Source organism: Cydia strobilella, chromosome 3, assembly GCF_947568885.1.
Source record: "Cydia strobilella chromosome 3, ilCydStro3.1, whole genome shotgun sequence".
NCBI classification, from domain to species: domain Eukaryota; kingdom Metazoa; phylum Arthropoda; class Insecta; order Lepidoptera; family Tortricidae; genus Cydia; species Cydia strobilella.
The window spans coordinates 973,513-994,791 of NC_086043.1; the positions used below are offsets into that span (position 1 = coordinate 973,513).

Below are 21,279 nucleotides of genomic sequence, written 5' to 3' on the forward strand. Positions count from 1 at the left end.
GTGCCAGTAGAAAAAAGAAGCGAAATTCAAATTTGCTATGGGACGATAACCCTTCGCGCCTACATTTTTTAAATTTGCCGCTCTTTTCTACTAATGGAAATGTCTTGACAGAGTATATTAAGTAAATTTAATTTTTTTTAAACCCCCTATATGCCACAGAATAGCTCTTCTTTTTAAGAAGAGTGAGTGAAAGAAGGGCTATTCTGAACACTATTGCAAATAGACACTTAATACGACACGACTACTTCTTTAAAACTATCCTGGAGGGGCGGATAGGAAGGAAGCGGGGTAGAGGAAAACCCAGACGCAGCTTTTTAGATCAAGTGAAAGAAAAAATAGGGGTCGTGTCGTATCAAAAAGTCAAAGAGCTGGCGCGGGATAGGGAAAGCTGGAAGATACTCCACCGACAAGAGAATAACTCTTAAGTTAATGATGATGATATGCCACAGACACTTTTTGCGTCCGCGGGGTTAAAAAATAATTGCCTCGGGTAAAATTGTAACTACAGGCTCAAGCGTTTCGGTAAATAATAAACTTTACTAGTATAGGTATTACAATATACCTAGGGTTCTCATCTACCCCTTTACTGGATCAGCGTGGAGGGTCTGACAGTCTGACGCGACTAAATAGGTTATGCAAATCGTGGTCTACATTGACGGGCGCAGTCAACGGTGCGCAAGCCAGATTCTGAAGTTCTAAACTACCGCGGCATACAAATGTTACCATTGGGTTTTCTATCAAATCAAATCGAAAATCATTTAAATATATAGGCACCTAACTGACAGATTGACATCATATCCTTTATGGATGGTATAGAAAGGATTGCAATCTCTTATGGCAGAATTATTGTAAAAGTGACCGCGTTAAGCTTTAAATAATAGTTCCTTATCTCTCCGGTGGCGCTAGTTAGGCTCTGGGACATGAGTATAACATGAACCATATAAGGCAACAAATAACATGACCAAATTACGTAGGTTGTTTTTGGTAGTATTTCGGTGTATGGTGGCGCCGCCTAATTACTGTTTTTTGATGGACACTTTTCATATATAGAGATTTGGCTCCTTTATACAGTCTCCATGATATCCTTATTAGTAAACTAAAGGGGCCCACTGACTATCAGTCCGCCGGACGATATCGGACTGTCGGTTAGAACAGAAATTTGACAGTTCCGAACAACTGACAGGCCGATATCGTCCGGCGGACTGATAGTCAGTGGGCCCCTTTAGAATCATTTTGTCGACATGTTTTTGCTGCATCACCTGGCGAATCATTCCTCTGTAACTGATGTGGATGCCGAAACTGACAGTTGTGTATCTCGAAATAGGGCCTGTTCTTTTATTATATGAAATTGGCATTTTATTTTACAGATCGTCATTAACATACTGACATTGAACTATTTTATTTAAACGAGATTTAAACGTAAGCAACATACTTTTTTAGCGCGATGGATACGACAAATTATGCTGCCTTTAAAGGTTCTTGTCGTTCAAAGTTAAAACTTCGCATTTCGTCTAAAATAACTAAACATAATACATACCAAAGAATAGATATAACTCCGTGAAATCCGTTAATAGATGGATACAGTCTAAGGAAAAAACGTGCCTCGAAAATCAAGAAAATTTGATTCACGTTCAGAGGGCGCTACTAGCTTTGGCCTACTGTCGTATAGATGGCGTTGACGGTCGTTTGTTATTTAACAATTTTAACGCATATCAGTGAAAGAACATGGGTCAAAATCATAAAAATAATTAATGCAAATAAAAAAAAACATTTATCCATATTAAAATACATTTTATCGTATTTTATAAATCTTCATTTTTAGTTTTAGTGTGTCGACAGATGGCAGTGAATTTACTGGGGTTACAAAATTTACTATGACAGTACCGCTCTAGTATAAGTTACTCTATTTACATACCTATTATATTCGTACCTACACGTTAGTAGTCCGTCTCTAATTAAAGGATTCTCCGAAGAGTCGAGGCATACCTCTGAAAAATAAACAGCTTTCAAAATCTAAAAAGGCATTTCAGCCATTAACACATATTTTTAAATTCTATACCCAGGTCACGAGGTAATATAACTTCACTTTGTCTTCCAAAGGAATATGCACTTAATTTTTATAAGTATACGTCCTAAAATGGAGCAAATTTACTTAGGTCGTTTTGACCCTTAGGTGATTTTTAGCAGCAGTACGAAGCTTCAACTAACAAGTTTTTTCCATTCATTTTAATGACGTCAACGTTAAAGGAAATACAACGATATTATTTTATTCCTCTGTATGTCAGTGCACTGTAACAAAGATAGATATAACTCCGTAATAGATAGATACAGTCTAAGGAAAAAACGTGCCTCGAAAATCAAGAAAATTTGATTCTCGTTCAGAGGGCGCTACTAGTTTTGGCCTACAGTCGTATAGATGGCGTTGACGGTTTCGTTTGTTATTTAACAATTTTAACGCATATCAGTGAAAGAACATGGGTCAAAATCATAAAAATAATTAATGCAAATAAAAAAATCATTTATCCATATTAAAATACATTTTATCGTATTTTTATAAATCTTCATTTTTAGTTTTAAAGTGTGTCGACAGATGGCAGTGAATTTACTGGGGTTACAAAATTTACTATGACAGTACCACTCTAGTATAAGTTACTCTATGTACATACCTATTATATTCGTACCTACACGTTAGTAGTCCGTCTCTAATTAAAGGATTCTCCGAAGAGTCGAGGCATACCTCTGAAAAATAAATAGCTTTCAAAATCTAAAAAGGCATTTCAGCCATTAACACATATTTTTAAATTCTATACCCAGGTCACGAGGTAATATAACTTCACTTTGTCTTCCAAAGGAATAAGCACTTAATTTTTATAAGTATACGTCCTAAAATGGAGCAAATTTACTTAGGTCGTTTTGACCCTTAGGTGATTTTTAGCAGCAGTACGAAGCTTCAACTAACAAGTTTTTTCCATTCGTTTTAATGACGTCAACGTTAAAGGAAATACAACGATATTATTTTATTCCTCTGTATGTCAGTGCACTGTAATTATGGAAATTTCAATTGTTTTCTTTCTCTTTGCTTATTTGCTAGTGTCATTATAATGAATGGAATAATGCCCCGAAGTGGCGGAAAAAAGGCCGTTACATACATTTTGGCTTTTCTATAAGCAAGCGTGAATAAACTACCTATATAGGGGGCAGGAGCCGTCATATTTTTGGCGCGAGGCGTGAATGTGTATGCTTCCGATGTAGCCCATAAGATAGCAGAACCACAGCAGAACCTACTATGAACAAGAATACGTGCGAAGCGGTAGATGGCAGCACTTGCTTTGGCAATGTAGCACAAGATGGCCGACCCTCCAACGCGCACGGTCCCTACATAAGTATTCCCCTTGCAAAATTTGACTGAGGGTTGTAAAAAGGTCGTATACATATTACAGTGTTAAAATCTTGAACATCCAGTTAAACCTGAATTGGCTGTACCTACCAGTTAAAGACGTTTAAAACCCATTTTCGTGCCTGACACGTCTCGTAAATCGCATTAATACTATATTAATAGCGCAATAACTCACCCAATGATCTTGGGCAAATCAAATTACAGCCATTACGAGCAATTCCTTCGGAGCAGCCAATATAACTTTGCTTCCGGAGGTGCGTAGAGGTATAGAGAAATAAGTAGGAAGAAATTATTCAGTCCATTCGTGGTGGACTATGTTATGGTAGGTACTGCCTAAGATATGATATAATTGTATTTTCATTATAAATTACAATAATTACAGATTATTAAAATAGAAGAACTGCCTGAATATGTGCATTTGGTAAAAAGATATACCAGATAGCCGCGTACTGACTGAGCGAGCAGCCTCGCGAGGCAGCCGCGGACGTATGCCGCGCAACGTTTGCCGCGCAAGGCAGCCTCGATCAGTTGGATTTGATGCACTAGGCTGCCGCTCGCGGCAAAGCTGAGCCACGGTGAGGCTGAGCCAACATCGAGCGCTCAGTTTAACGTGAAGTCGCACAGACACCGCCCGTGTCATGAGGCCGTTCATTCGAAAAGCTGTCGCCACCACTCCCTTTCTAATAAGTTTACGGCTTGTACAAAAAAGAAAACGGAAATATGTTCATTTCCTGGCTTATATTTCTCCGCGCATCTTCTCTTAGTCCTCTATTAGTGTAATCGGGACATTTTGCATCCCATAATCGTCTATATTCACCATATAGTTGTATTAATTTAAGGCACTGTTCTTTATCCATGACGATAACATGCGACGAACAAGCGAGGCAAAACACAACCGTCTTTAATGAGCGCGGCAAACGTACTGAGACGCCTTTGAGCATGGACAAAAACCGACAATGCTCGGGCCGAGGCACGCTCAGCCGAGGCCGAATATGCGTTTGCCTCGGGCGAGGCACGTCCTGACTGACCGAGGATTTGTCTCGCGAGGCTGCTCGCTCAGTCAGTATGCGGCTTATCATCCATGGCCGGGTTCCATCGTGTACAGTCTTTTGATTGCGTAAAACTAATGCCCTAATACCCCGGCCACACACGCGACTAGTGGTATGGGAAGTAGTGAGGGAAGTATGCAGGGCAGTATGGCGGCCGATGACGAGTAGCCCAGCACACTACGTCTCTGCCTACTTCCCTCGCTACTTCCTATGCCACTCGTCGAGTATGTGGGTGGCCGGTGCGAATTCATAATTTTTTTAATTATTTTTTAATTATTTTACTGAATTATTATTTTATACAATTTGACGATCTTTTTGTGAGTTCATGTTATTTAGATACATTGTGACATTGTTAAATATCATGTAATTCCCAATAAGAAATAAATTAATCTAATCTAATCTAATCTAATCATAGATTTGCTACTTGCGTTTAGTAGGTAGCAAATGTATGAACTAACACTTGACATTATCATTACAATCGGGCCTAAAATATAAAATATTTATTTACCAGTTATTTAAAAAAACTTAGTTAAGTACCTAACTGGTGTTTTTACCCCTGAATAGTTTTGCTTATTACCTACAAACAAATATCACAAATATAATTTTAAATTAATTTATTTATGTAACACATAATTTACCAACGTTCTCATAAAATTAAGATATCAATCAATAAGGGTTCAAAGAGACGTGCGCTTTAATTTAGCAAACGCTTAAGATCCAAAGGGCTCTCGAGTGACCAGTGTACGGTATCTAAAAACGTATAGGTACTTAACTAATTGATAGGGAAAGCGCCATAGAAAGTCCTTAAGGGGCCCATGCACTGAGTTAGAACAAAAATTTGTCAGTTCCGAACACCTGACAGGCCGATATCGTCCGGCGGACTGATAGTCAGTGGACCCCTTAAGGCCTGTGAGCTTTGATTGAACATTAAAAGGGACGAAGTGACGTGACCACTTTCTCCATACAAACGGTGTCCCCATTTTCCTATCATTGATAGAAAGGCTTCAAATAAGAACGTTTTCACATTGTCCGATCAGATATCGGATGTCGGAAGGAAGTAATCAAATGTAAGATTATGTATGCATTTATTTATGCATTTAATATATCATTATTACTAAAAACGATAAATAAGCTAAAAAAGGCGAACTTAATGCCAATGGCACTCTCCTGCAGCTGTTTGTAGCAGCGCCTTCCGACATCCGATATCGGAAAAGCGCTTCCGATAAATTCAGCCATGTCGGAGCCCTCCGTTAGCTGTCGAACCGATAATATTTGTTTGTGTGCGTATGTGTATAGGCATAATGCTTGTTGTGTGTGCTCCTACATCCGATATCGGATCCGTCAATGTGAAAATACTCTAAGCCTTTAATATAAGCACTTTTATTTTAAAAGGTTCCATTTCAGATATTGTAATTTTTTCTTCCAATATGGCGTTTTCTATTAATTATCTAGACATTAATATGTATTAGTTTATACACAAACTTCTAACTGCGACTTCATGGTTATTCTGTAATAAAAATCCCATGTTCTTTCCATTCCATACAAATCATAGCTCAATATCGATTCTATGCAAAAATAACTATACTCTCATAATTAATATCTTGTAATTAATATTTTATTTTCCGACGTTTCAGCCAGGTTGTACTAGCTGACTGAAACGTCCGTGTACAAAACGAGAGAAAAGAACTATACTCTCATTAGAAGCCTTCACGAGGCGTATTTTTCTCTAGGAATAAAACTAATAAAAGGAAGTTCCCAGGAGGCGTTCTAGAAGTACAAATTATCAATCAACCATGTCAACAATGTACGTATTTCTTCAGTAAAGTGACAAGAAAATATGAAGTTGGTTGCAGCTTTCTGCTCGAGCTTAATTAAAACTAGAAAATAGCGTTACATTTTACACGCATCAGTAGGTATATATGTAACTGTAAATACAAGCCTTGCTGTGTTTTTAGCAATGGGTGAAAAAGATTCAAGACTGTTGTTTAAACTAGATAGAAATGTTTACGTATTTTCTTGCACTTTTCTACAAGAGAAAAGTAGCCTTTAGACATGGCTATATTTAATTAGCTAAGGCCTACTCAAACATTTGAAGCTCGTCTTAATCTGTTATTGACATCTGTCTAGTAATAATGTACTTTTTGTATATTAATAGTGATAGCGAAATGTAGATATGTACTGTATTAATGTAGATATGAATTTCAGATTAGGGGGCTACCCGAGGTTTTCATCGATTTTTGACACGTTTTGAATCGTATCCTACTTTTGCACTACCACCACCACTTTTGTTCTTCAATCTTTTATCTCCATTTTTATTTACCGGATTTGGAAAGAAATGAATACTTATTTATTTATGATTTTTTTAAAAATTGTCTAAAAAACACTTTTTTCGTGTCTCCATTGCTGTGAAAGATCTTACATGTATGAAATATACATATTGGGGTTCATCTTTGACGACTCTAAGATTTTAATTTTAAGCTAATTAACACAAAAGTTATGGCCTAAAATTGTTCAACTTTGATGCCTAATATCTCGAAAACAATGAACTTTGAATTAAATATGGGATACTGTATTGCTTAAAGTTAAAGCCGTTGCTGTGAATATGATAATAAATAGCTACAAAAAAAAAAGCATTAAAAAACTAAGGGATTCAGATCGAGGGTCATTGGGGCATGGGATCCCCTTAAGATGATAAATTTAGCCATCTTTAGGCCTCATTCCCACAGCGTTCGTTTATCAAAAGCGTTTGAATAACACAAATGGAAACATGTGTATTTTTCACACGATGGCGGTAGCGCTTTTTATCAAGCGTTGTTAGATTTTCAACTTTAAGCCTTAGTCTTTAAATCAAATTTAGCGTGCGGGCAGATTCAAGCGCTTTTTTAAAGCGCTTTTTTAATCTAACCTTTTTCAATCTACCGCTTTATGTCTCGTAAAGGTTATAATAAAACTTTACCGAACACATATCTAACCTTTTTCCAACGTGACCATTTATCTAAAAAACTAACAGTAAACCTCTCAAAAATCGAACTTTCAAATCAGTGTCAAAATTACAGTGAAAATGTAAAGACTGTATAAAATATACACTCACCAACATCCCAATTTTTAGCAATCAACACTAACAATACGATCAAAATGCAGTTGCTCCATGACCACCCGACATTAGCCGTGAGGAATCAGAAGGATTCCGATTTGGAGGTGAAGGAGAGAAGGTCTTCGAACGCTTCGCTGATGAAACCTGTGGCCAGTGGGGACAATGTGACTACGGGGCTGACCTCGGCGCACAGGCTGAAAGAGGAGCTGCCGCCTTTAGTGCCGTGCTGCGAGGGAAAAGAACTCCAGGTACCTTACATGATCTACTTTTGCGTTCTCTAGCCAAAGTGATCACACTACACTACATCTACATCTAGTTTAAAGCGTTAGTTTAAAGATACAAAATTATTTTTCAGATAAACGAGGACCTGGTGCGCACCGGCCTGTCAGCCATCTCCGTCAAGCATGAGAACATCATTCACTGCCTCAGCTCTTCAGAAGCCTGTGGGAGGATCCAGCTGACGCCGGGGATCGTGAAGGTACCTATACTTGTACAACCTTATCACTTTGAAATAAGATTTACGAATAGTTAGTTAACATTTTAAACGCCATACTGCAACTGCAACAACATGCAAAAAAAGACTACGGGCGCAAGCGTGCCAATAAACCTTACTTGTTAGTAGCTACTCACAATGACATTGGTACGAGTATTGGTACGAAAATACCTACTCATTGGTACGAGTAGTGGTATTGGTACGAGCTGGGGTTTGAACCCGTGACCTCTGGATTGCAAGTCGCACGCTCTTACCGCTAGGCCACCAGCGCTTCCTTGAATTTTGCTCTGTCGTCAATAATTTATTGTATATAATACCTACGACTGAGCTTTTCAGTTTTCTATGCCCGTCCGTCAGTATGTGAGTGGCAGTTTTTACTCACAAACTAGAAAACGAAGAATTTATTACACGACTGCCCAAAAAAAGGAGTGTATTGTTTTCAGGGTTCATGTTTGTATGTGTTTCTTTATTCCACCATAACTTCTAAATTCCTCGACCGATTTAGATGTATGATATATCATTAGAATCCTTACATCATACCGGGTGACATAGGCTATGTGACCTCATAATAAAATCAAAATGGCGGACGTAATACACAATTATACGCGACATTTGGAAAACAAATCTTGCACTTATCGAGTGGGGTATCAAAATGAAGAGCTTTGAAAGACGATTCAAAATATATATATGCAACATATGCGTTAAAATTCCGCGGTCGTGTTTTTAATTTTTTTATTAATTATATTTGATAATCGATTTGCCAGTATTCCTACAACCGAAAAATACTACGTCTAAACAAATAAATCATCCAAACTGTTTACCGATAAAATGCCTTTTAATCTCCCTAATGTAAATTCCTGTATCTCATCTCCATACAACGAGATATCGGCCAAGTTAAAGTATAAAACTTGGCAACAAAGCAACAATGAGATACAAAGAACTCCCGCCATTGTACCGCGATCCTCGGGGCTTAAACACGGAGCTTTCGTGAGAGTTTTATTTATAAATACGTATAGATTGCAACAAAATTTAACGTTAAATGACGATCGTGGAGGCCTATTGTAATAAAATGAGTCTGTTAAATATTATGAATAAATTCTTCACTAAATTGATTTTAATTTGATATGTGATAGGTGCAGCTCTTGTAATATTGGCACAAAAGTGTGGCGAAAATAAGAGCAATCACCGCTCTAGTTAAAATTACAGACGACATCCGTTTAGGAATGGATAACGGAAAGCTAACAATACTGACATTGCTCGATTTCACTAACGCATTTAATACTGTAGACTTCGATATACTGTTAGGGGTGCTAGGTACTCTCAATATATCTCCTGATGCGATTAGGTGGTTTCGCAGTTACTTGGAAGGTCGTCGGCAACGTATTAAAATAGACGACGTTCGTTCATCGTGGTGCAACACGCTAGCTGGCGTCCCGCAGGGTGGCGTGTTGTCTCCCCTTCTCTTTTCCATCTTCATCAATTCTATTTCTCTTAACCTCCTTTCTTCTTATCATGTGATGCCGACGACCTCCAAATTTACTCTCAGTGCCCAATTGCGGATCTACCTTCTCTGATTCTTACCACCAACTCTGATTTAGAGCGCATTTTGCACTGGAGTTCTTGCTATGGAATTAGAGTTAATCCTACGAAGACCCAAGCTATTATTATTGGTAGCCCCAAGAACATAGCTAAGGTGAATTTTGAGAGTCTGCCTCCTATTTTATTCGATGGGGTCCAGATCCCGTACTCGGCCCAAGTAAAGAATCTGGGCGTGATTATGGATCGTACTCTTTCCTGGGGTCCGCAACTTAATGAAGTCGGTCGTAAAATTTTTGCCGCTGTGGGATCTCTTAGGCGTCTCCGCAACTTTTTACCACTTTCCACTAAAACCGCGCTGGCCCAATCCCTTCTTCTTCCCATTTTAGACTATGCCGACATCTCTTATCTCGATCTTACCGAAGAGCAATTGAACAAGATTGAACGGCTTCAAAATGTGTGCATTCGCTTCATTTTCGGGTTACGAAAATTTGATCATGTCTCCAGCTTCCGGTCACAGCTCAGGTGGTTACCGATTCGTTTCCGACGTAATACACATATCCTGTCTCTACTCTATCGCACTTTATTTATTCCAAACACTCCTGAATACCTTAAAAAACGGTTTTGTTTTCTTTTGTCTGTTAGGTGTGCTCAGAATCGCCTTCTTGCTGCCCCTCGGTCATCTAGTAAGTTCTACAACAAATCCTTCACTTTCCAGTCTGTAAGATTGTGGAATGCTTTGCCCATTGATATAAGACGTGCTCAATCCCTACCCATTTTTAAAAAACTTCTAAAAGAACACTATTTAAAATCTCTTTCTTAGTCTTGGTCCTTTCACTTACACATATATATTTTTCTTTTTGTTCACGCTACCTGGTCGTTATTCCTCTCTTGCTTGAATTCTCATTATGTATTTATGTATTTTGTATAGGTTTATGTAGTGTATTATTGTTGCTTAAATAATATATGTAGTTTATGTAGTTTATTTTTCATTGTTTGTTATTTATACTTAGGTATTTGATTTGTAAACTTTACACCTTTGTTATTTTGCACTGCCCATTAACTTATTTCTAGCCACTGAATCGCTATCTGAAGGTTGTCTGGAAGAGATCGCTTTTTAGCGATAAGTCCGCCTGTTGTTACCTACTCACTTATGTCCTGTCATTGTTTGTAACATGTATTTTTCTTTGTAGTGCACAATAAAGTATTTTATTATTATTATCTTGTTTTTCGTATTTTCTCGGCTTTCACCGGAATACTGCTATGCACGGGCCTAGGCCAAGTGCATCTCAGGTAAGTGTAAATATGTATTATCTCCTTAATTTACGGTACATCAGGATGAGCGGTTCCTGTCCGTCGTGTGAGTCTCCGAGTTTGCGGTAAGTGGTTCAGTAGTTGACGCTATGGAAAAGTTTAAGGTTGCATGGGTAGCTGATAGTGAGGTTGGTCTGGTTGAAGCAGCAAGAGTTTCTTGGTCAGTTTGTAAGAATTTTCTTACAATGCGGCATGTATTGAGGATAACGGCCTTCTGAAGGAGATGGAATGTTTTGGGCGGAAATTTTAAGGTCCTTAGAGATTGATGTAGCTGTTTAGGTATTACACCTGTAGTGGATAAAACAATCGGTACTATTGTCACTTTCTGCAGATGCCATATCCGGATTATTTCATCTTTCAGTTCAATGTATTTGCTAAGTTTTTCGGCTATGGTACTTTGTAAGTTATGTGTATTAGGAACGGCTATATCTATGAGGTATCCAGTTTTGCAAGTTTTGTCTATTAGTGTGATGTCAGGTCTGTTATGATGGGTAGTTCGGTCAGTAAGGATGGTTCGGTCATAATACAGTTTGGCTGTTGAGTTGTCTAATACACTTTCAGGTTTATATTTGTAATATGGCTCTATTTCAGTAATGAAATGTTGTTGATAGGCAAGTCTTTGGTGGATAATATTTGCAACTTGGTCATGTCTATGTTTGTAGTCGGTCTGGGCTATTGTTTTACATGCACTTGTTATATGTTGTATGGTTTCCGGGCAGCTATTGCATTTTCTACATCTGTCGTTGTTTAGAGTTTTTGTTATGTGTCGTTGGTAGTTTCTTGTCTCTATTACCTGGTCTTGTATCGCCATCATGAAGCCTTCAGTCTCCGGGAACAGCTCGCCACGACTCAGCCACGCGTTCGACGCCTCCTTGTCGACATTAGGTTGGCATAAGTCTTGATGATGTCTGCCGTGGAGAGACTTTCTAGCCCATTCGGCGTGTTTAGTTTTGTCGTCTGTCAGGTGTTCATTTCTTTGTGTAATTGTATCTTGTGATTAAGCGGTGTCAGTTTACGGTCATTGTGTGTTGTTGCTTTGTGTAGTGTAGAAGATTCTGATTTGTTGAAGAAATACTGTCTTAGAGCTGTGATTTGTCTGTTATGTAGGTTTGTTATGTCAGTGATGCCTCTTCCTCCTTCTTTTCTTGGTAGTGTCAGTCTCTGTATACATGATCTAGGGTGATGTTTACGGAATTTGGTCATCGTCGTATTAATTGTGCGTTGCAGTGCTTTGAGGTCGGATTTGGTCCAGTTTATTACACCGAAAGAGTATGTGAGAACGGGTATGGCAAATGTATTTATGGCTTTTACAGTATTACGGGAATAAAGTTGTGATTTGAGAATTGCGTTTAACCTGTGCCGGAACTGTTGTATTAGTTTTTGTTTTGTCTCTTTGTATTGTATTTGGCGTAATTGGTTGTATCCTAAATATTTGTAAGTCTCTTGTTCGTCAAGTGGTTCAATCAACTCTCCTGATTCTAGTGTGTAATTGTGTTGGTATATTTGTCCATCTTTAACGGAGTTGATTTTGCATTTGTCTATTCCGAATTGCATTCTAATGTCATTACTAAATCTTTCTGTCATGTCAGTCAGTTGATAAAGGTCAGTCTCATTGTCAGCATACAGTTTGATGTCGTCCATGTAAAGTAAATGGTTAATGTTCTCAGTTTGTCTATCAATGTCTGTGTAATGTAAGTGGTATCCTGCTGTTGTTGAATTTAAGGTTTTGGAGAGTGGGTTCAAAGCTAAACAAAACCAAAGAGGGCTGAGGGAATCACCCTGGAATATACCTCTTTGTATTTTAATTGGTTCAGTTTCTATTACAGTGGCAGGAGTAGTGAGTTTTAGGCGGGTGGTCCAGGTGTTCATAACAGTTTTTAAGAGAGTGATTATTTTTGGATGTATTTTATATATCTCTAGGACTTGTACCAGCCACGAGTGGGGAACGGAATCGTATGCTTTTTTGTAATCGATATACATGGAGTACAAAATTATTATTAATATACAACGATCAAATACGCAAGGTTTTTTTTACACAAAGCTACAGAATGGAACTATATCTAGTAGATAATAATTTGATCTGAGAATAAACCATGAGACCGATTTATGATCATAAGAGAAATACTTCCGTTTTCAAAAATAAACTGGCAAAACCTTTCTATTCCCGGGAAACTTCATTAGCAAAGTATATTTCATTTACTAGCGGAGACAATCTATTTTACGTTGTAAATATATCTATGCTCAATGTAAGACGGATATTCTGGCAATGTTCTCAAAAGGTTTATTCTAGGACACGGATATATGTACATATAAATCATATAATACCTCGTAAATTACCCCATTGTCCCCAACCCCACTCCTGTTTGTATTATGTACCTAAGGGTTAATTTCAACCCTAAAAATCCGTCTTTCAGGGTATTCTGATTGTACTTAATAACTGTTCATGAATCTTATCTGGATATGATGACAACTGACAGATCATATCTATAACAAATCCGTTATTACAACCAGAAAGCCTCTAGGATACTTTATTTCCAGCGTCGCAACTCATACCTACCGCTGCCTCCACCGCCCGGACTTGAAGCGGGTGCCGTACCTCGGCCTGATGATGCCGGACACGCTGGAGTCCCTCTTCATTTTCAGAACCCTTTAATACAAGATACTTTAACCTTTCGGACGCCAATGACCGATATATACGCACAGTAGGTTCAACGCCAAAGACTGATTAATCGGTCATAGACCACAGAGCAACATAGACCTCATGCATATGCATAAAGTACAATTTCAGTTTGACACGTCGGTGACGTGGCGTCTGGATGACAGCTTTTGTGTTTGACACGGCGTCGAAAAGGTTAATTTTCAGCATCGCAACTCGCTGCCTACACCGCCCGGACTTGAAGCCGGTGCCGTACCTCGGCCGCATGACGCCGGCCGCGCTGGAGTCGCTCTTCATTTTCACAACCCTTTAATACAAGATACTTTATTTCCAGCGTCGCAACTCATACCGCTGCCTTCATCGCCCGGACTTGAAGCGGGTGCCGTACCTCGGTCGGATGACGCCGGACGAGCTGGAATCACTGTTCAGGGGCCACGCGGACTTCCCACCCTGGTCGCAGAGGAACGGTTAGTACCGTATGTAAATTTAAAACGATGTATTGGCTGTGAGTGCAACAGTGGCTCCCGCTTAGCGGCTATGAAAAAAAAAATTAAATCAAAAATCTGTATCTTCAGGCTATTGGCGCATAGACCTTAAAACTAGCATAAGTACATTAATACAATATTTAATACAATTACAGTACTCTTTATTGCACATATTGCATATATAAAAAATTAAAACACATTATGGCTGCGATGCATTTCACAGCCCCGGAACTTTACATCATTCGGCCAAAACTCCTCCCTGGTGAAGGAGAAATATTGGGCTTGAGATAGTAGACGGATGTCAAATACCTAGTATGAAAACATGAGCACATGGATTATTCACATTTTTGTCTCCACAATCACGATTTTACCTTATCCTTCAGCTCCTTTACCGTAAATTACGCAAGTTAGCACACCGTCAATTCGCGGTTGTCTTTTTCCAAACGAATAGTACCTATACCTACAGTCTTATATATTAAAGATCGACACTGACAGTGCCAAAAATATGTATATGCGACCTTACTGTCCATATATAAGGAAGTGTGTACATAATTTTGACAAATCCGTATTAATATTTAATACCTTGACCAAAGATAGATATAACTCCGTAATAGATAGATACAGTCTAAGGAAAAAACGTGCCTCGAAAATCAAGAAAATTTGATTCTCGTTGAGAGGGCGCTACTAGTTTTGGCCTACAGTCGAATAGATGGCGTTGACGGTTTCGTTTGTTATTTAACAATTTTAACGCATATCAGTGAAAGAACATGGGTCAAAATCATAAAAATAATTAATGCAAATAAAAAAAAAAATATTTATCTATATTTAAATACATTCTATCGTATTTTTATAAATCTTCATTTTTAGTTTTAAAGTGTGTCGACAGATGGCAGTGAATTTACTGGGGTTACAAAATTTACTATGACAGTACCGCTCTAGTATAAGTTACTCTATGCCTTGACTGTACCTCATCCAATAGCGTTGTCCCGGCTTTTTGCCACGACTCATGGGTGCCTGGGGGCTCAGCAACTAGGTCCAATATATTTGTTGATAATAATCAGAAAACAGGGCAAAGCATAACCAAATGATCGTAATTATTAGGTACATGAGCAACGATCAAATTATATACTGAATGCCTACAATAACTTTTGTAGATATTTTGCAGATAACCAAGACAAGCCAAGAGTAATGTTACCGCCTGACGAAAATATTCTCAATCTAGACCTAAGGACCAAAGAACCTACTATGGCTGATGGTAAGTCACGCAGGTATACATATGTATAGTCAGCAAAGCTCAAAGAAGTAAGCTTTACGACCAAAACGTGCAATGCAATAGAGAGCATCCAACTCAAGATGGACATCTTGAACAAGTTAACTTATCAGTTGACACACTGTCAAAGGTCTTTACTCTCGTAATCAAAAGAGATACAAATCTGTAGTTTAACTTCCCTTTCGGTCACACTTTTTGGTCGTAGAGCGTAACTTCACTTTAAGTACCTACACCTTCGTGTAGGTACTTTGGTAAGTAAATAGGCAGGAAGTACCATTTGCAATGATACTCGCACAACGACAAATACGGCTCTACAAATAAGTTGTGCCACTTGTGCCAGAGATAAAGTATGTTAATGCTATTCGTTGTGCATGTTTTCCTTTGAGTCCTCTGCTTTAAGACTCGACTGTATTTTTAAGACTCATAATTGAAACTTTTATTTGAATTAAATGGCATGCAGTTTATTCCAATTTTCAATAGATCATCCAGGGATATAAATATAAAAACATAAATAATTAAATTAACTAAAAATATCTACAAGTAATAAATGGGAGCTAGTTCGGCGCCGGATGGTAAGATGCTCCGAAACACAGGGCGGACACGCTATACATCGAAAATAACTTGCGTTTATATGTGTGAACGTAAAGTTGCTTAAAAATAGTACTGAGCGGCCGACACGGCCGGCAAACGGCCGTCAATCTGCTGTCGCGGGGCGAGGTAATTCGAGTCGGGGCGGGGCAGCGCGTGGCCGTTCTGTATGATACTACTATTACTTATTCTCGCCCGAAACTCGAGATCATTTCAACTTTTTAGAGAACGGAGTCTTTTGTAGACTTTTTTTTACGAAAAGCAATACAATGACGCGACTTGAGTACAGCCTACAAAATTGTTGACGGAGTCTTTATTCGGAGGCTCGCGTCCTTTTGAATTGCGCTTAAGAAAGCCTCAATAAAGGACTCGACTCGGGTCTTGAAAGGTTCGAACGTTTTCATAGCGCAGTCTGATAAAAATGAGTACAGGTTCTTCAAATTTAGACTCGAATTATTGCAACACTGCATAGTATTACTTACTAGCTTTTGCCCGCGACTTCTTCTGCGTTGAATTAGTAATTTGGGTAGGTACCTTAAGTTTTTCTAATCTGCTTTTAAATCCATCCTTTTTTTCACCCCCAAATTGGTCCACTAAATTTCCATCCCATTTTTTACACCCTTAAGGTATGATTTCGGGGATGTAAATTATTCTATATCCTACCCCACAGCTCAAATAATCCCCATACCAAGTTTCATCTAAATCGGTTTAGCGGTTATTGATGCCCCATACAAATTTCCACCCCCCGTGAGGGGTGAGTTCTGGGATAAAAGGATCCTATGTCCTTCCCCGGGACAAACTCTCCGTATACCAGATTTCAACTAAATCGGTTCAACGGTTTAAGCGTGAGGAGGTAACAGACAGACACACTTTCGCATTCATAATATTAATATATATAGTACTAGCTTTTGCCCGCGACTTCGTCTGCGTGGACTTAGTAACCCCAGCTAGAGTAAGAATAGCGCCTGGAGAAAGTCTTATAGCAATTATTCAATTTGAGCATATTATGCACACAAATTAGCAGACACTTCATTAATTATCTCAATTCCACCCCGCTTTTTACTTTCTTAAGGGATGATTTTCAGGATAAAAACTATCCTATGTCCTTCTCAGGGACTCAACCTATCTATATGCCAAATTTCATCTAAATCGATTCAGCGGTTTAAGCGTGAAGAGGGAACACACAGACAGACAGACAGACAGACAGACTTTCGCATTTATAATATTAGTATGGATGGATTAAGTACCTAGTATTAAGACATAATGACATGTAAAAATATTTTTTATCAATAAATGATCGTATCGTATCGTATGGATTACGGTTTCCTTACTGTAACGTAATCTGTGTAGGTAGGTGGTAGGTATCTAATTAGGTGTGTACCTGACGAGGAATTTTTTCATTTACGTTCCTATAGTATGGAAAAAGCATTAGGTAACTCAAGAGAAATTATCCCGAATTCCCTTTTCCATTTCTCGAAGTTAATGAATGGCCGACAGCTCAAAGGGAATGATTAATTATGTCGTTACCGTCCTTTATGAGATGAGCCTTAATTGTACCTAGTACTTGGCACTTAATTATATCTATAGTGCCTTAATCTCCTACCTACCGCTGCTTAGGCCAAGAGAAAACATGTATGATTCGACAGAAAGCAAGAGAGGCGCAAGACTTATTGGGTGTTGTAAAATTATTATATGTACCTGTAGTCAGCAAAGTTGTTAGGTTTACATATCTCGACATACAAATATGTAGTGACACTGATGGTCCATTGCTGCAAACATCGAAATTTCTTTACCTGCCTGCGTAGGTATGCGAGCAATATAGAGGCAAATAGACGAACGGTCGCACTCCTTGGCAGTTATTATTCTCATCAGATCATCATTTGCCTTGTCTTAGATTACTTATACGCACTAACCCATTAACTAAGGTTAGCTGGAAGAGATCCCTTATAGGGATAAGTTCGCCTTTGTACCTAAATTTATATGAATTTCATGTTAACCATTTTTTTTGTACAATAAAGTGATTTACTACTCTACTACTACTTATTTTCTACTACTACTTATAGCATTTGTCTGTTTCTTATTTTTTTATTATCGTTTTTTTTTGGTTTATTTAGACATTTGGAGACTGTATTCATATCTAAATAATTATCTAATACGTACATATTTGTTGTATTTATATTTTTTGGAGATTTATTGTTATTGCTTGTAAAACAAATTGACGTGTAAAAGTGCCCTTGTGGCTTATTTCCTAGTGTTTGAGTTTGAGCTGTTCGAGTCTCCTTCCACTTTGCCCGGCACGCGTCGGCTTTAGAGACATTTACCTAGCACAAACTAATTTACCTTGCAGAAAACGGCTTAGTACTTCACCCGATCCCCGAGATTAGATCGGGCGCAGAGGATGTTCCGGTCGGCATGCGATTGCACGGAGCTCGTGCGCGATTATACACGTCAGTACAGGCGGTTAGAGCGGGGGATCAGCGCGAGTGAGTACAAGCTGTTTTCTACCTTAAAGCTGGGGCATTAGAGTGAAAGTCCAGAGATCAGATCAGGCGCAGAGGATGTTCCGGTCGGCATGCGATTGCACGGAATGCGCGACTATACACGTCACTGCAGGCGGGAGACCAGCGCGAGTGCGTATTCAACCATTTTGTACCTTTAGGTTGGGGCATTAGTGATAGTTTAGTGATCGGCTCGAGCGTTGAGCCCTAAAAATGGTCACAGCAGACCAGCTGGAGTCATTACCAGACCAGTAGAAGCCATTCTGTACCTTACGGCTAGGGCATTTGAATGAGTCCAGTTACCCTTACAACCATTTTCGGTCGCCGTTAGGACACCGCTACCAGAAATGGGGAAGAGTCGACACATTGTTAGTGTTACCAGTTTTTGTTCGATCACAATGTTTCGAAACAGTTCTGGAACGGTTACGACACTTGTGTATAGATTTATTTGGTCACAAACTGAACGCAGTGTATAAAAAAATGTTTAGACACTTTGTGACCGAAAAGTGTACACACGGCGACCACACATAGTTACTGAAACAATTCTGGTCGCATTGTGTACACACTGTTACCACACTAAGTAACCAAAACTGAATACAGTCGCAAGGTGTAGTAGCTGTTACGACATATCTGACATTAAGTTACTACTTTGAATTTCTGCGACCGGAATGGTTATATGGGTATCAGGTCAAACTGTCAAACGTACATGATCAGTTGGCATAACGCTCTACGAAGACTCTCATTCAAAATTTGCTTACCATATTTTCACTTCACGAATTCCAAATTTAAACTTTTACAGCTGTTGTCGTTGGTATGGCAATATATAGTTGGTCAAACCAAATTGTCAGTAAATAAGAACAAACATAAACTATACTCGTCCTTTTATTTTGGGTGCTAATACTAGTACTAGTGTAAGACAAATATGGTAAGACTCTCTCTATGCTTGAAATGAGACAGTCCTTTGACAAACTATAGAAATTACTTCAACTTTCAAACAACTAATAAAGCCTCCTGTTTTCAGTAGTTGCGATTCAGTAAACGAAGGACTGGATAGCAGCATACCTGAAGATTTGGCGGAAGACGAGGTCCAACTCAAAGAGGAACTTCAGATCATACTCCCACCAAGACCTGATGATGTCAATGCTGATTGGTCGACTACGAGCAATGTCACCGCTAGTACTAATAGTTGAACATAAATTAATAAGCTATTGAGAAACAATATAAACAAAGCACCAATAATGATTAGGCGAAAAACATTAAAATATAAAGTATAAACAATGTGGGAATTGAGAAACTTATACTTTGTGAAGCGATTTAAGAAACGACCAATAATTATATAAAGTAAAAACAAAATGATTAGGCGAGGATGTTTAAAGTATAAAATATGAGAATGTCGGAAAACTGGTAAAGGATTTGTCAAGTAACAAAATAATAAGAAGAGAAAGTATTAAATTAAGCATCAGTGTTAATTATGAACAAGATGGGAATCGAGAAACAACAACCCAAAATATATTAAGTCAAGAAGATGACGATGATGTTGATGGATAAGATGAGATTGAACAATCTATCTGTGGCAAAAATTACGAAAGTTCAAGTTATTTTGTAATGCAACAAACGTGAAAATTGACAATAAGACTTGAATTTTATAAGGAGAACACTTACCAATAATTATTATCAAAGAAGAGAAGGAACAAAACTAAGGATCTAAACCGAAGAAAATAGGGAAGGTAAATTCTATTGTCATTTGACGTGGCGAAATAAATAAAAAACTACAATTGTATGACGTAATATGAACATGTGCTCCTTTTGAAAGTTCGATATCGTTACGGTAGCATTATGGTAAACATAATAGTCAAATATAACCTGTTCAATGTCCTCAAACGCTGTCGTTTAGACCTAAAGCGCTACAAGATAGGGGCTAAGATACGTTTGAGGTTGGCTAAGATAGGCCAAACTTTGAGAAGCGCGGCGGTAGTAGGTGCCATGTACGTTGGGTGGATTCTATTTGACCTGATTATATGACTAGAAGACATTTTGAGTTTTATTTTCTTGTTATCCTGTAGCTAGCACTATGCTAGCACCTTAGATTGAAACTGACTGTTCTTTTAACCCTTAAATGCATGATTTTTTGTATAACTTTTTAATAAATTGAAATAGATGTCATGCTGTATAAAAGTAATAAATGTGATTTTGGATAGCTGCATATTGAGCCACGGACCATCAAATATACGATGCATATATACATCATTATGCATTTAAGGGTTAAAGCTATTTAGAGGGGCAAAGTAGAATGGCTTTGAATGACACCAAACTTACTTTGTCTTATTCTGTGGGGTCATTCTTGAACGTTGTTTAATATTTCACCGAATCGAACTCCTTACAGTCCTTACAGAGGGTAGTATTTTGCTTGCGAGTTGGAGAGACACTCAAATCACTCTGTCAGTCATTTGTGGTATTTTCTATAAAAAGGGACCTTATTGTCGATGGCGCTTACGTCATTATAAACGATGCTCCGAAATAAATACAATGCCGCGCGACGCTGTGCGGCGTAAGCGCCATCGACAATAAGGTCCCTTTTCGTAGAAGATGCCCCATTTCTTCCCGGGCGATAACAGTGGAAGGTAGATGTATCGTGAAGCTTCATGTTAGTCAGCTGCCGTTCCGTTAGTTAGAACTGTAGTTATTGCCCGGGAAGATCTTGAATTTATAAGTACTATAGTTAATGAAACAAAATGGTCAAGTGTGAATTTATATTGAATAACTTTCTACAATATTATACAGCAAACTGTATTCGTACCCACACTTTCGCTTCCCAGTATAACGCACCAATGCTGTTCGGTTCAAATTTAAACTAAATAATTTTATATTAAACTCAATTTATACAAGTGCATTACAATTA

The 21,279-nt window shown here is 38.3% G+C and overlaps 1 protein-coding gene across 2 annotated transcripts; it reads left to right on the top strand.

Moving 5' to 3' along the window:
* The first annotated feature begins 7,454 nt into the window (after positions 1-7,454).
* LOC134756252 (uncharacterized) lies at positions 7,455-19,602 on the top strand. 2 transcript variants are annotated; one of them, XM_063693080.1, is made up of 6 exons: positions 7,455-7,788; positions 7,896-8,018; positions 13,874-14,006; positions 15,190-15,279; positions 18,230-18,365; positions 19,405-19,602. In XM_063693080.1, exons 1-6 carry the CDS (start codon positions 7,582-7,584, stop codon positions 19,568-19,570), a joined length of 855 nt encoding a protein of 284 aa, XP_063549150.1. In that variant the 5' UTR covers positions 7,455-7,581; the 3' UTR covers positions 19,571-19,602. The 2 variants fall into 2 exon arrangements, with proteins under 2 accessions (XP_063549150.1, XP_063549149.1); XM_063693079.1 differs by having other exon boundaries at positions 7,458-7,788; positions 19,402-19,601.
* Positions 19,603-21,279: the final 1,677 nt, after the last annotated feature.

Bases quoted from the DNA above. Each gene is read 5' to 3' on its own strand.
- LOC134756252 (XM_063693079.1), top strand. From the start codon at position 7,582: ATGCAGTTGCTCCATGACCACCCGACATTAGCCGTGAGGAATCAGAAG. The intron at 8,019-13,873 runs GTACCTATACTT...CTTTATTTCCAG, and splicing joins TGACGCCGGGGATCGTGAAG to CGTCGCAACTCATACCGCTG. The intron at 14,007-15,189 runs GTTAGTACCGTA...GATATTTTGCAG, and splicing joins ACCCTGGTCGCAGAGGAACG to ATAACCAAGACAAGCCAAGA.